We start from the raw sequence: 14,280 nt of genomic DNA on the forward strand, positions 1-14,280 counted from the left end.
ATTGTTTCACCATTTGTTGTTGTTTATCATTAAAATTAGAGGATTCTCTTTGCACATCACTGACGTGAAGTGCAGTTTTTCCCCGAGTGCTGTGGGTACTTTTTCAATTTGAGTATCATCCTTCCTACAGGTATGTTTACTTATTTGGTATCTCCCGTATAGCTTACCTTTCTAAAAAGATGTCAAACCTTGTTTTAAAGATATCTATTGCATATACAATCAAAGTCTCCATTGATAATAAAATGAATGCTACATTTTGACTGACTGCCCTGACTGTATAGAACCCTTTTCTTTATTTCTTTTGTAACTGTCTTTCCTCTGACCTTAAGGGATGACCCTGTGTTGTTTGTACTGCCCTTGGGATGAATAGTTATTTGGAATGATCCATCTATTGTCCCAGAATACATTTGTATATACTGTCGTGGCAGAGCTAAGTCTAACACTTACCAGGTCTCGGCCGCGACAGATATCGGGCGCGCGCCGAGTTGTCCCGCGTGCGCGCCGGAGCCTCGGAGGATCAGTCCTCCGATCGAGGCATCCCCCTCCCCTCTCCGTGTCCACCGGGTCCCCAAGAGCCCCCCACCGCCATCCCCCACAATAGAGCAACCCAGGGCTCCCTTGGCGAGCCCTGGGAACGCGCGCCATGCACGCACGCTCCCGATGAAACGTGACCATGTGACAGAGGCTTGGGGAAGAACGGATATGATGTCATTGAAAGCCTGTCACATGGTACTTGAACCAATCAGAGTAGGGAAAGACTTCCCACGCTCTGATTGGCTACCGTACCATGTAAGGGTGGCCATGTTTCTTTTCATGACGTCATCTTAAAGGCAATTGAAGCAAAGCCATTCTGATTGGCTGTGCTTTCTTTGCCTTTAAGTGACGTCATCATTTTTTTTTACATCGGCCAAAACACATGGTTTTCACGGCCCAAACAGGGCCCTGGGAACCATATGACGAAAATGTGACGTCATAGGCCTTTAAAAGCCTATGTCATCTCATTTTGAAGCCAGACGCCAAGGAGGAAGGGCCTCCTAATGAAGAAAGAAGACCAGGGCATGGCAGCAGACGGGAAGAAGACACCGGAAGAAGGTAGAAGAAAGAAGAATACAGATGAAGATGGATTACAACTAGAAGACCCCTGGATTGTCGTGTTTTATTATTTTAATGTTTATTATTTTCTGGTTTATTATTTTATGGGTTCCTGTTCGTGGATTGGTTCGTGAGTAAGCTGATCAACGGGAGTTGGTGGGGGCAAGTAATGGTAAGTTAAATAAAGAAATGTATTTAATGTAACTGTGTTTTTTTTTTGCTTTTTCATGTGTTTATTTTTTTTTATGCATATCATTTCTTGCCACTGTATGTATGTATGTATGTATGTCTAGAGAGATATATACATACAGGGTAAGAAATGATAGTGTTGTAAAAGCTTGATTTACTGTATTGTAAATGATTGTGGCTATGCTGCTATGCATAGATGTGTGCTAAATGTATTTTATTATTAGAGAGATGTAATTTTTGGGCTTCTATGCTGTACTGTAGGTAATGGAGAGGCTTGCTTTAGTATATTGTAATTTTTGGTGTCGTATTTTGTATGATGCTAACTTGTTCTCTGTAAAGATAGCTATAGTTAATTGTGTAATTGGTATGGATGATATTTTAATTGTTTAGGGATGTAATTCATGTCTGTTAATTCATTGATGGTGACTTTATTGGATGACATAGTATACTTCTTGTGATGTCATGCTGTTTTAGTTGGATTATTGTATTGTTAACATTGATTTGCAGCGTGTACATGTAGCTTACATGTTATGCTACATGTATACACTGTAAATGCAATGTTTTAAGTGGCATTTGAGGCTTTAGATTGAATGATTACATGAGATTTGTGTAGGAAATTGTTTTTTAATTCATTGAGGATGTTATGCATAAGTGGTGTTGCCATTGCAGGATGGCTTCACCCCTTAATTACCTTTGAGGTTAGTACCCGATAAGGTGATTAAGGGGTTCTTTGGTATGTTAATGTCATTGATATGTTTTGGCAATTTATTATTTTGGATCAGAAAAGGGGGGGAAGGAAAACACAAAATGGATGTGTCTCCTAAAAGAATTCACTATAATGCACTCCTACTTAATTTAAAATTTAACTTTTAATATATTTTCATAAAACATATGTTACCAAAAACGTCGTGTATAATACATTAAAAATAAATTAAATTGACATTAACTAGCGTCTGTGTCAGTGAATGTGTGTTGGAGTGGTCTCAAACGACAATTTGTAGTAGAGGCTTCAGGACACAGAACGCTACTTGGTCAGGGTATAAACCCCTCTGGGGCACCTATGAGATCAGGTACACAAGTTATAGTAAATAAATAAATAGACGTGCACACTCAGTGACTAGGATGTGTCGTAAAGCTACAGCAGTCCTGCTTTGGCTTGTAAACCACAAAGCACTTAAGGATGTTAGTTATACATGTATTGCCATCCAATATATATTAAAGTGCTACTGATAGTATAGTGATGGAGGGTAAATGATTCACAGCTTAGTGAAGCAAATGTTCACGGCATATTAATCATTGAATCATTCTACAGCACACTCCAAATGGTTATATCATATAAAGAGCAGGAATGCTTGCGCACTGAGTGTTGGATGGAGTACCCAATTCAGATCTACATAGATAAAGCCAGGAGACTACAAAACACTACATAAAAGCAGCTCCAAGTAGGAGACTGACAACATGGCGCGTCCAACGCGCGTTTCCCTCCAGCAAAGGAGCTTCCTCAGGGACAAATTTGCTTGGGGGAGGAAGAATGAACCCTTATATACCCAAACAATACCTTGATTACAGATTGAACAGTTTACACCTGTTGCACATGCGCAGTTGGTCCGTTGTCAAACTACACCCCTCAAATTACAAAAATGCTTAATAAACCATCTGTGTAGGTTCCCACACATACAGCAACAAAAGTGCTGAATTAGTTTGTAGAAACGAGTGTTTTTAGGGCTCTTATATCAGTCTGGCATAAATCGGCGAAATTTGAGTCTAATGCGCATGCGCGCGGACTCAGGAAATCCAACGGACCAGAATAACACCCACTGCGCATGCGTGGGCACTTAGAGTAAAAATGGCCAGATCAAAATTAGTGCTATGCGCATGCGTGAATACTTGTAAATTCTAGCCCGATATACATATGACTGCACATGCGCGAAAACTCCCGAAATTCCTCGTTTAGACGCGCATGTGCAAGGGACTCAGGCAATAATACTGCCATAGTCCAGGCATGGTGCGCATGCGTTCGGTCTCCGATAATTCTGGCTGACTGCTGTCTATAGTTGCGCGCAGTGTGCATGCGTCGGGACTTAGAAAATTTCGCAAAATAAAAAATTGTTCATATCGCGCATGCGTCGGGACTTAGAAAATTTCTTCAAAATAAATGGTTATTCCTATCGCGCATGCGTGGGCACTTAGAAATATTTAGCCATATTAACAAAAAGTGTAATTTAGTTTGTTCAAACGATCTGTACATGCTCTAGATGTTAGCAAATGGGCAATGTATTATAGAGTATATGACTGATGATAGCCAATTCATAGTGGGTAAGGGTTAATGGTACCTTATATAACTATTTCATGCAGAGTATAATTGCAAAGATTAGGTTATATATACTCCCCCATAGTGATATACTGCACAATGTGTCAGGCTTGAAGGTAGTGGTAAGATAAATAAAGAAAATAAAAAAACAAGTTATGTGTATGCATATAGAAATTTTGCATAGAATTTTCATTATATAATTATCATGCCATACACGTATGTCATACATAACGACTAAGCCCAAAAATGGGTTTTGAGCTTCGGTAATATAGTCAATAATTGGGGTAAGTAAGTAAATATCTTTCAATATCAAATGCCGGAGAACAGCCTAGTGAACATGGAAAATAATCTGGCTGCACATATCTAAAAATGTATATAACACATGAATGAGCCATTTAAACAACAGGAAACCAGGCTAGATAATAAAGTCTAAACAACGGAACCTAAGTGATCAAATGAAGGGTGTAAATGTAAACCCCTCATTGAGTCCATTGGGGCTCCTTGTTTTTAATTTAAAAATCCATTCTGCTTCAATCCGAAGCAGGGATTGGTCAATATTACCCCCTCTCATGGGGCATTTAAGCTGGTAAATGCCCATGAATTTGATGGCATTGGTATCGCCATTGTGATATTGTGTCACATGTCTGGCAACAGATGTTTCAGCAGAATGTTTAATGGAATTAATATGTTCCAAAACACGTCTGCATAGTTGTCTGGTTGTTTTTCCAACGTGTCTCTTACCACATACACATGTGATAAGATAGATAACGTTGGGAGTCCGACAATTGATGAAGCTGTCCACAGAAAAATTTGATGTATTGTCACAATTGGCGAATACTTTGCCCACATCTATGTGCCTGCATGCTTTGCACCCTTGACAGCGGTACATGCCATTAACAGGGCTCAACCAAGTTGTAGTTCTGGAGCGTTGAAAATGGCTGTTCACTAATGAGTCCCGTAGGTTTTTGGACCGCCTGCTGGTAATCATGGGTCTGGGGCCTATAACCTGTGCCAAATCATCATCGGCCTGTAGGAGATGCCAATGTCTGGTAAATATCTTTTTAATGGCCCACCAACGTTTGTTAAAGGTGCCAATGACTCTGATTGTACTATCCTTAGGTTTTGTCTTATTTCTGGACAGGAGAGAGGCCCTATCGCTATGCAATGCCCTGTGGTAAGCTTTATTCAATGTTTTAATGTGATAGCCACGGTTGAGGAATCTAGACCGAAGTTCTTTAGATTGTGTTACAAATTCTTCGGTCGTAGAGCAGTTTCTCCGAAGTCGGAGATACTGACCAATGGGGATGCCACTTATGAGGCTTCTAGGATGCTGGCTCTGCGCTAGTAACAGACTGTTAGTCGCAGTGCTTTTCCTATAGACCTTTGTCTGGATGTTGCGTTCACCATCAATGTATATGTTCAAATCTAAGAATGTTATTGAGGTGGTACTTAGCACTGTCGTGAGCCTCAAATTCAGAGTGTTTGTATTTAATTTCTCCACAAACTCATGGAGTAATTGAGTGGAACCTTCCCATAGGAGCAGAATGTCATCTATGTACCTGATCCACATAGAAATGTGGTCAGTATACATAGAGAAATCCTCACTGAAGATGTGGATACACTCCCACCAGCCCAGGTACAAGTTGGCATACGTCGGGGCACAAGCAGTGCCCATGGCGGTACCCTGGGTCTGGTGGTAATAAAGCCCATCAAAAATAAAATAATTATGTGTTAGAACATAATTTAATAGATCAAGAACGAAAGAGTTGTGTCTGTTGAATCTACGGTCCCTGGTCGACAGAAAGTATTGGGCAGCATTGAGACCATTCTTGTGAACAATGGAAGTGTATAATGATTCTACATCCAGACTCACAAGAATGGTCTCTGATGTGACATGGATCCCATCTAGTCTCTTTAGTGTGTCTTTCGTATCCTGGACATACGATGGGAGACTGATGACGAAATCCCTTAGAACCTTGTCTAAGTAAATACTGCTGCCCTCGGACAGACAGTTATTGCCCGAGACTATTGGGCGACCTGGAGGGGACCGTAACCTTTTATGTACCTTAGGTAAGGTATAGAATGTCGCCACCGTGGGTGACCTGGGGTACATAAAGTCAAACTCACTTCGGCTGATCATATCGGTGTCAAGAGCATTCTGTAGAATGTCTAACAGTTCTAATTTATATTCTGATGTCGGGCTATGGTCAAGGGTCTCATAGCAGTCTTTATCGCTAAGAAGCCTCATGTTTTCACTTACATAGGCTTCAGTGTCTTGAATTACGATATTGCCACCTTTATCAGATGGCTTAATTGTGTAGGCTTTGTCTGACATCAGTTCTTTTAGGCCGATTTTTTCGTCAGATGTAAGATTATTGGCAGACTTATAATGTTTTGGCTCCGCTTCCAAGTCCCTGGTTACACAGGCAACAAACAATTCGACAGCTGGACAGGTGGTAATTGGCAGGGTAAAATGACTCCTAGGTTTCAGGTGTGTAAATGGACCTGTAATGTCATTATCAGGTGAGATATTCTGATCAAAGAGTTGGCAGAGATCTATAACATCTTGTCTTTCTTGTGCATTCAGACCGTCAGTGAGTATGTTTGGATTAGCGGCTGCACGCTTAGCGTAAAATTTATGTAGCAACAGCCGTCTTCCAAATAGGTTTAAATCCTTAACCCACTCAAATAGATCGAAGTCTGACGTGGGTGAGAAGGATAAACCTTTCTTTAATAAATTCAGTTGAACCTCACTGAAGGAGTGGCTAGAAAGGTTAAAGATTTGCAAGGCATCATCATCTGCAGAGTCCTCAGTCACGGGTTGATTAGATTTTAGCTTTTTTTGGTGGTTGTTCTCAAGCTTCTTTTTTCCTCTCCTGGTTTTGCGTTTTGGAGGGCCTGAGCTAAAAAACCAACCTGCGTGTCTTTAGTAACCTTAATCCCTCTGCCTTTATTTTGGCCTTTAGGTCTAGAACTAGTTTGTTCACTGTCTGAGGCATCTGTCTCTGATGAGGAATAATCAGAGTAATTGCCTCTACGCCTAGACCTAGTGGGATATCGATAGACAGTACCCTGCTCATAATCATTAGTATCACGTATATATTTCGTATGTTTTCTATCCTTCAGTTCCTGTCTGAACTTTGACATATTTATTTCCAATTTTTTCTCCATATCTTCAAATTCTTTAAGTTGATTGTATTTACTTAAGTCTTTGAGATTAATATCAAGTTCTTTATTGGTCTCATCTAACCTTGACTTTTCATGATCAATAAGGAGATCCATAAGCGCAAAGGAACATCTGGATAGAGCATCTTCCCATTTTTTAATGAAATCCTGGGACGTGATGTAATAAGCAGGGCACAATCGAAGTCTAAGGCCACGTGGAATCATGTTGGAGTCAAGATAGCTTTGCAAACTTGTGATCTCCCACCAGACTTTTGACTGTGTGCGTAACAGTTGTGAGATATTGCGAAAATAATTAACAATATCTTGTCCTGCACCAGATGTTTCATGTGTGGTTTTAGTGAAGACATTTCTGGCCTCATCTTGCCAGCCAGATATATCTATGCCACTAGTGAGGTAACCAGCCATGATATGTGTGTGAATTGGATCCACTACCTAGAAGGGGTTAATTAGAGTACCCAGAAAGGGTAGTCCAGAAAAAACACTAGGGTTAGCGAGTGATCACAAAACCACACCAATTGAAACAAATAATGAGTAAATAAATGGTAATCCAAAAAAGTGGGTGCAAACTGTGAACTGAAAAGTGAATCAGAAAAGGGGGGGAAGGAAAACACAAAATGGATGTGTCTCCTAAAATAATTCACTATAATGCACTCCTACTTAATTTAAAATTTAACTTTTAATATATTTTCATAAAACATATGTTACCAAAAACGTTGTGTATAATACATTAAAAATTATCTAGCCTGGTTTCCTGTTGTTTAAATGGCTCATTCATGTGTTATATACATTTTTAGATATGTGCAGCCAGATTATTTTCCATGTTCACTAGGCTGTTCTCCGGCATTTAATATTGAAAGATATTTACTTACTTACCCCAATTATTGACTATATTACCGAAGCTCAAAACCCATTTTTGGGCTTAGTCGTTATGTATGACATACATGTATGGCATGATAATTATATAATGAAAATTCTATGCAAAATTTCTATATGCATACACATAACTTGTTTTTTTATTTTCTTTATTTATCTTACCACTACCTTCAAGCCTGACACATTGTGCAGTATATCACTATGGGGGAGTATATATAACCTAATCTTTGCAATTATACTCTGCATGAAATAGTTATATAAGGTACCATTAACCCTTACCCACTATGAATTGGCTATCATCAGTCATATACTCTATAATACCCTGCCCATTTGCTAACATCTAGGGCATGTACAGATCGTTTGAACAAACTAAATTACACTTTTTGTTAATATGGCTAAATATTTCTAAGTGCCCACGCATGCGCGATAGGAATAACCATTTATTTTGAAGAAATTTTCTAAGTCCCGACGCATGCGCGATATGAACAATTTTTTATTTTGCGAAATTTTCTAAGTCCCGACGCATGCGCACTGCGCGCAACTATAGACGGCAGTCAGCCAGAATTATCGGAGACCGAACGCATGCGCACCATGCCTGGACTATGGCAGTATTATTGCCTGAGTCCCTTGCACATGCGCGTCTAAACGAGGAATTTCGGGAGTTTTCGCGCATGTGCAGTCATATGTATATCGGGCTAGAATTTACAAGTATTCACGCATGCGCATAGCACTAATTTTGATCTGGCCATTTTTACTCTAAGTGCCCACGCATGCGCAGTGGGTGTTATTCTGGTCCGTTGGATTTCCTGAGTCCGCGCGCATGCGCATTAGACTCAAATTTCGCCGATTTATGCCAGACTGATATAAGAGCCCTAAAAACACTCGTTTCTACAAACTAATTCAGCACTTTTGTTGCTGTATGTGTGGGAACCTACACAGATGGTTTATTAAGCATTTTTGTAATTTGAGGGGTGTAGTTTGACAACGGACCAACTGCGCATGTGCAACAGGTGTAAACTGTTCAATCTGTAATCAAGGTATTGTTTGGGTATATAAGGGTTCATTCTTCCTCCCCCAAGCAAATTTGTCCCTGAGGAAGCTCCTTTGCTGGAGGGAAACGCGCGTTGGACGCGCCATGTTGTCAGTCTCCTACTTGGAGCTGCTTTTATGTAGTGTTTTGTAGTCTCCTGGCTTTATCTATGTAGATCTGAATTGGGTACTCCATCCAACACTCAGTGCGCAAGCATTCCTGCTCTTTATATGATATAACCATTTGGAGTGTGCTGTAGAATGATTCAATGATTAATATGCCGTGAACATTTGCTTCACTAAGCTGTGAATCATTTACCCTCCATCACTATACTATCAGTAGCACTTTAATATATATTGGATGGCAATACATGTATAACTAACATCCTTAAGTGCTTTGTGGTTTACAAGCCAAAGCAGGACTGCTGTAGCCTTACGACACATCCTAGTCACTGAGTGTGCACGTCTATTTATTTATTTACTATAACTTGTGTACCTGATCTCATAGGTGCCCCAGAGGGGTTTATACCCTGACCAAGTAGCGTTCTGTGTCCTGAAGCCTCTACTACAAATTGTCGTTTGAGACCACTCCAACACACATTCACTGACACAGACGCTAGTTAATGTCAATTTAATTTATTTTTAATGTATTATACACGACGTTTTTGGTAACATATGTTTTATGAAAATATATTAAAAGTTAAATTTTAAATTAAGTAGGAGTGCATTATAGTGAATTCTTTTAGGAGACACATCCATTTTGTGTTTTCCTTCCCCCCCTTTTCTGATTCACTTTTCAGTTCACAGTTTGCACCCACTTTTTTGGATTACCATTTATTTACTCATTATTTGTTTCAATTGGTGTGGTTTTGTGATCACTCCCTAACCCTAGTGTTTTTTCTATTTATTATTTTGGCAATGGACCCCAAGGATGATGCTGGCGACGGGGCCTTCTTATTGAAGAGGTTAGTAGAATTTTCTTTATTTTACTACGGTATTTAATGTGTTTAAAAATGGCCAAATAATGTATTATCCCTATGTGGATAATAGTTATTTGGCACATTATTGTACTGTATGTGCTGGGGGGATAGGGGTTTTTGGCCCCAAGGGTATGTGGTAGGACTCCCCTGTGGGTAGTGGGTGAGGGTGGTTAGGCCTCAGGGGGTGGGGAGGTAGTGGGGGAGGGTATGTGGGTGATGGTGGGTTAACCCCTTAATGACTTTAGCGGTTAATAACCGCTATGGTGATAAAGGGGTTAGGGGACATTACATTGGATGTTTTTATTCTTGTGTCTGATTTGCAGCATCGGAGGGGGCATGGGCAGGATGAAGATGAGGATGGCCTTCATCATGGTAGCCGCACATGGGTTAGTGCTACATGTATTTAATGTCTTTATTGTTCTGTATGTATTTTAAATGGACAACTGCACTATTATCCATTTGTGGATAATAGTCATTGTGCCCATTACTGTTTTGTATGTTCGGGGGGTATAGGTGTTGTTGGGGTCATATATATATATATATATATATTTAAATATTTATATATATTTATTTAGTTAGTGTGGGGCTGTTGTGTGTATTTTTTTTATTGTGGGTAGCGGGTGTGGGTGAAGGGGGTATTAGCCCCAAAGGTGGTTTGTTTAGGGCTTGCGGGTGGGTAGCGGGAGGCCTTAACCCCTTCATGACCGTAGCAGTGAAGGGGTTAAGTGCACCCGCAACCCCCCCGCAAGCCCTAAACAAACAACAAGGGCCAAATAACCCCTTCACCCACCCCCGCAACCCACAATAAAGCTGGCCCGGCTGTTTAACCTCTTCATTACCTTAGCGGTTAACTGCTAAGGTAATGAAGTGGGCTTTAAATGCATTTTTCCTGCCTCGGATTCATGCCGGGGGGGTCCGGTGCTGATATTATTGGTATCAGCTCCGGAGAACCTCGGCATCAATCCCAGCCAGGAAAAAGGCCTGAATTTTTTGTAAGTGCCGATCCGCCGCTCATCCGCTGCCTCTCTCTAGAGTGGCGAATAGCTCCGCTTAGCTACTCGCCTCTACTAGAATACAGCGTGGCAGAAAAAGTTGGATTTTTAGGCAGAAAGTGCCTTCTTGCCCCACCACCAGCGGGGAAAAAAAAACCGCCAGCCAAACTGGCGTGTTTTTTGAATCTCGCCACTTTCTGGCCCATTTCTGAATACGGATAGGCTTTTTAGGCGGGAAAGTGGCGAGAAATGCCTTTCCGCTGCTTACTGCATGATGCCCTTGGTCGCAAAAGTCGGGACTTAGAATCTGGCAGGCTTTTCTGGCTTGAAATCGAAGCCAGTTGCTCTGCTATTTGCGTAAGACCAATTTTGAAAAGCCCGCCCGTGCTCTTTCTGCTGGGAATCTCAAATCTCATTGGCTCAGACATTTTTTATAGTATTCTGAGTTTCATGAATGAAACTCGGCAGTCAATCTATGTGTGAGCAAATGGTAGCCCGGACGACTGCCATTGTTCTCCGGACCTGGGTACTTGAGCCCTTCCCTGCTACACAAATGGCTTTCACAACTTTGGCATCTCTGGCTACTTTGAACTCCGATGTCCAGCAGACATACTGGCGCATATGGGTTGTCCCTGACAGTCTGCTAACTCTCTTGAACACTTACACTCGGTTCAGGGGTAACCAAAAACTGGCTTAACCATATTTGAGAGCCTAATTACCCTCTACTGTCACAAGTATACAGGAATGATTATTTACTGCTATATTGCACTGGTATTTGTATAGCAGTAACATATTCCACAGCACTACAATGTGGAAGGAAAGACAATAAGATTGTTAGATGAAAGAGTACATATGTACATATATGTTAAGACAAACTGAGACAATATGAAGGATGTCCCTACCCTAAGGAGCTTACAATCGCCTGTAAAATGTGTATTTTCAAAGGTCTGATGTGCATGTTGATTTTGAATTCAGATTTTCAGAGAGACGAGTGAAAGTCATCACACATCTCTACATTTCAGCATATATTACTTTGTAATTCTCTTTATCAAATGACTACTTAGGAAGGAAGATGTTCAATACGCATGAGGACAGTCCTCAATGATTCATGTTTAGTTCAGAGGGAACCAGTGCTGACAGCCAAGTACTGTATATCAAGAGTTTATATTTCATTCAGATACTTGTTTTTTCTCTTACCCTCCTATCAAAAGTTATTGCCTTGGCGACTTTCAACAGTGTACAACTAATTAGTTCTGCTTCCTAAAGCACAACTTAATTGGAAACTTAAATGAGCAATCCACGCAGTTCAATATTTTGTTTGGGGGGGATATATATTTTTCCATTCCTAAACTGATGGTTTCCCCCGATTTTTCCATGGCTCCCTGACCTCGGAGGTAACCATGGTTCTTTTAATACCTGCACCAGGCAAGGATTTATATCAATTGGATGAATTAGGAGATGACATCCTGACATTCTATTGGTAACTTCCCAACCATATATGTCATTTTTTTTGGCAAACACCAGCACCAATAGATAAAATCAAATATCACAGAAACCATGAGTCCCAAGAAGCTGAAGGATCATGGATGAGCTCCTGGGGACCGCAAGGTTCAATAATTACATTTAAAAAAGTTTGGGTGGGATTCCTGCTTTACCAATGAAGAATTTATCGAGTTTTATGTGTGTTCCCACTAACTTCTGCAATCGGGAAGAACTAGTGAGCATAAGGAATTAGAAGTTAATTAACTTGTAGATGAAAAACCCAAATTCTCAGCAATTTCATCAGTTTCTATATGAGAAGTAGAAAAGATTATACAGAATAATGAGCCTGCCATTGCATCTGTATGTCTTGCACAGTTCCTCCAAGCCAGCTTAATTTGTTCCATTCTCACATGTCATGGAGTGTTTAAACTGAATGCAATGAGTCTGGCTAACAATGTGAAAATCAGCTCATTCAGAATGTCACTTTTAGCTTTCTTTCAAGCTTATAAATGGACTACCTCAGTCCCTGGAGCTTTCAAATTCTGTACTACTTAGTTTATATAGGAAAAAATATTTTTCCCCTTATGACAGATATAATTGGCACATTTTTCACTAGTTACTGACTAAGGATTGTAAAGTTAATTTGTGATTGCAAACCATGCACAATTCAGTTATAATGGGTGCATGTAGGGAAATCCTTTAGATAATGTACACCTGTGCCTATCTGATGATGCATATCAATTTCGGTAAGATTTAGCAACAGCTGTATTTTTCAGGCTTATGTTTGCTGGATTTTTTGAGTAGAATTACAGTTTGACCATACAGTATAATAAGTGAAAGTTATTCTTAATTATGTGTGTATCACATGTACCCCTGGCCTCCAGAAGATACGTGTTGTGGCTACAGGTGTTGTGGTGCGGCATACCTGTGAGGGTTCAGGAGAGCTGAGTTGTCTGCGGTGATATGGAGACCAGGACAGGCTTTTAATGATCACTGATGTTCTTTACTCGGTGCTTAGCGCCTCCAGCTGCAGTGGGCTCCATGGTGCCTAAAAATCAGTCTCCGCTAAAGCACACTTCTTTCCTCCTGCCCAGGAACTGACACTCAAACAGGGGTATGATAAAGCAAATGGATCTTTATTGTAGTCACTGCAGTAGGTGGTCATACAGCAGATAAAGGGTCATCAGAGGATCCCATGCCCCTGGATGGTTCTGGCTCTCCTAGTGTGGTGCCTTAGATATTGCAAAGTATCCAGCCATGAGGCCTGGCTGGCCTCTCTCTCCCACAGGGAGAAGAGACAGGCCCCACACCTCCACTTGGTTGGAAGGGTGGGAAAGAATTAACTAAATCTGGCACTACCTACCTGAAGAACAGAAGGGGAGGGCTCAAGGTGTGTACCCTGATAGGCTACACAGACCATGAGTCTCCACCACTACTGCCGTCACCCAGAGAGGAGCAGGAGGGGGTCAATTGCCCATAGGACTGCCTCTCACACCCTAGACTGCTAAGAACGTATGTGACAGGGGGGAAAGAGAGGCAGGGTGGACTAACCATGTTACATGTGTAACAGTTAAGAACCAGTAAAACTACAAAATTGTACAATATCTTTTTTGTTGTTTAGAAGATTTGAGTTTAGACAATTGTCAAATGATTTCTGAGGATAAAAGAAAATTTACAATAGAGTTATTGTTATTCAGTGTAATAATTTTCAAATAATGTAATAATATCCCATAAAACATGGAAAGTCCACTCCTTAATACTACAAAGTGTATAATACAATTACAACCATTTCATATGTTAGCTTTTTTTTTTTTTTTTTACAAATGTATGTATACAAGAAAAGGTATTACTTTAACTGCTAAACTTAAACACCCTTGTTATTACTGGGCTATTGGGGGCAAAAGCTAGCACTTTACAGGTATTACATGACATAAAAATGTCCTTGTTTCCCAAATCCAGTTGAAGTATAAAGAATTGATTAAACATTTGAGGCACTGCAATGTCAGCTTGGAGAAGAAGGATGACTGGTGATGCAGGAGAAATATAAAAGAGTCAATAAAGTTTTGTGTGTTTAAAGCATTAGGTGCACTGACAGAAAATATTCCTTTTTTTTTATAATGCAAGAGCAATTTATATTATGTTTGCT

General features: G+C 40.4%; 1 protein-coding gene across 1 annotated transcript in view; it reads right to left on the bottom strand.

Annotated features, from left to right (window-relative positions):
• LOC142488132 (uncharacterized) overlaps positions 1-14,280 on the bottom strand; it is a 40,572-nt gene that overhangs the window by 619 nt on the left and 25,673 nt on the right. Inside the window, exons 3-5 of the mRNA XM_075588502.1 lie at positions 6,664-6,925; positions 5,720-6,490; positions 4,431-5,017 (exon numbers count right to left, since the gene is read on the bottom strand). Of these exons, the coding sequence (XP_075444617.1) occupies positions 4,431-5,017; positions 5,720-6,490; positions 6,664-6,925 (1,620 nt within the window). The remainder of the gene's footprint in view (positions 1-4,430; positions 5,018-5,719; positions 6,491-6,663; positions 6,926-14,280) is intronic.

The sequence above is a fragment of the Ascaphus truei genome, chromosome 2, assembly GCF_040206685.1.
Source record: "Ascaphus truei isolate aAscTru1 chromosome 2, aAscTru1.hap1, whole genome shotgun sequence".
NCBI classification, from domain to species: Eukaryota; Metazoa; Chordata; class Amphibia; order Anura; family Ascaphidae; genus Ascaphus; species Ascaphus truei.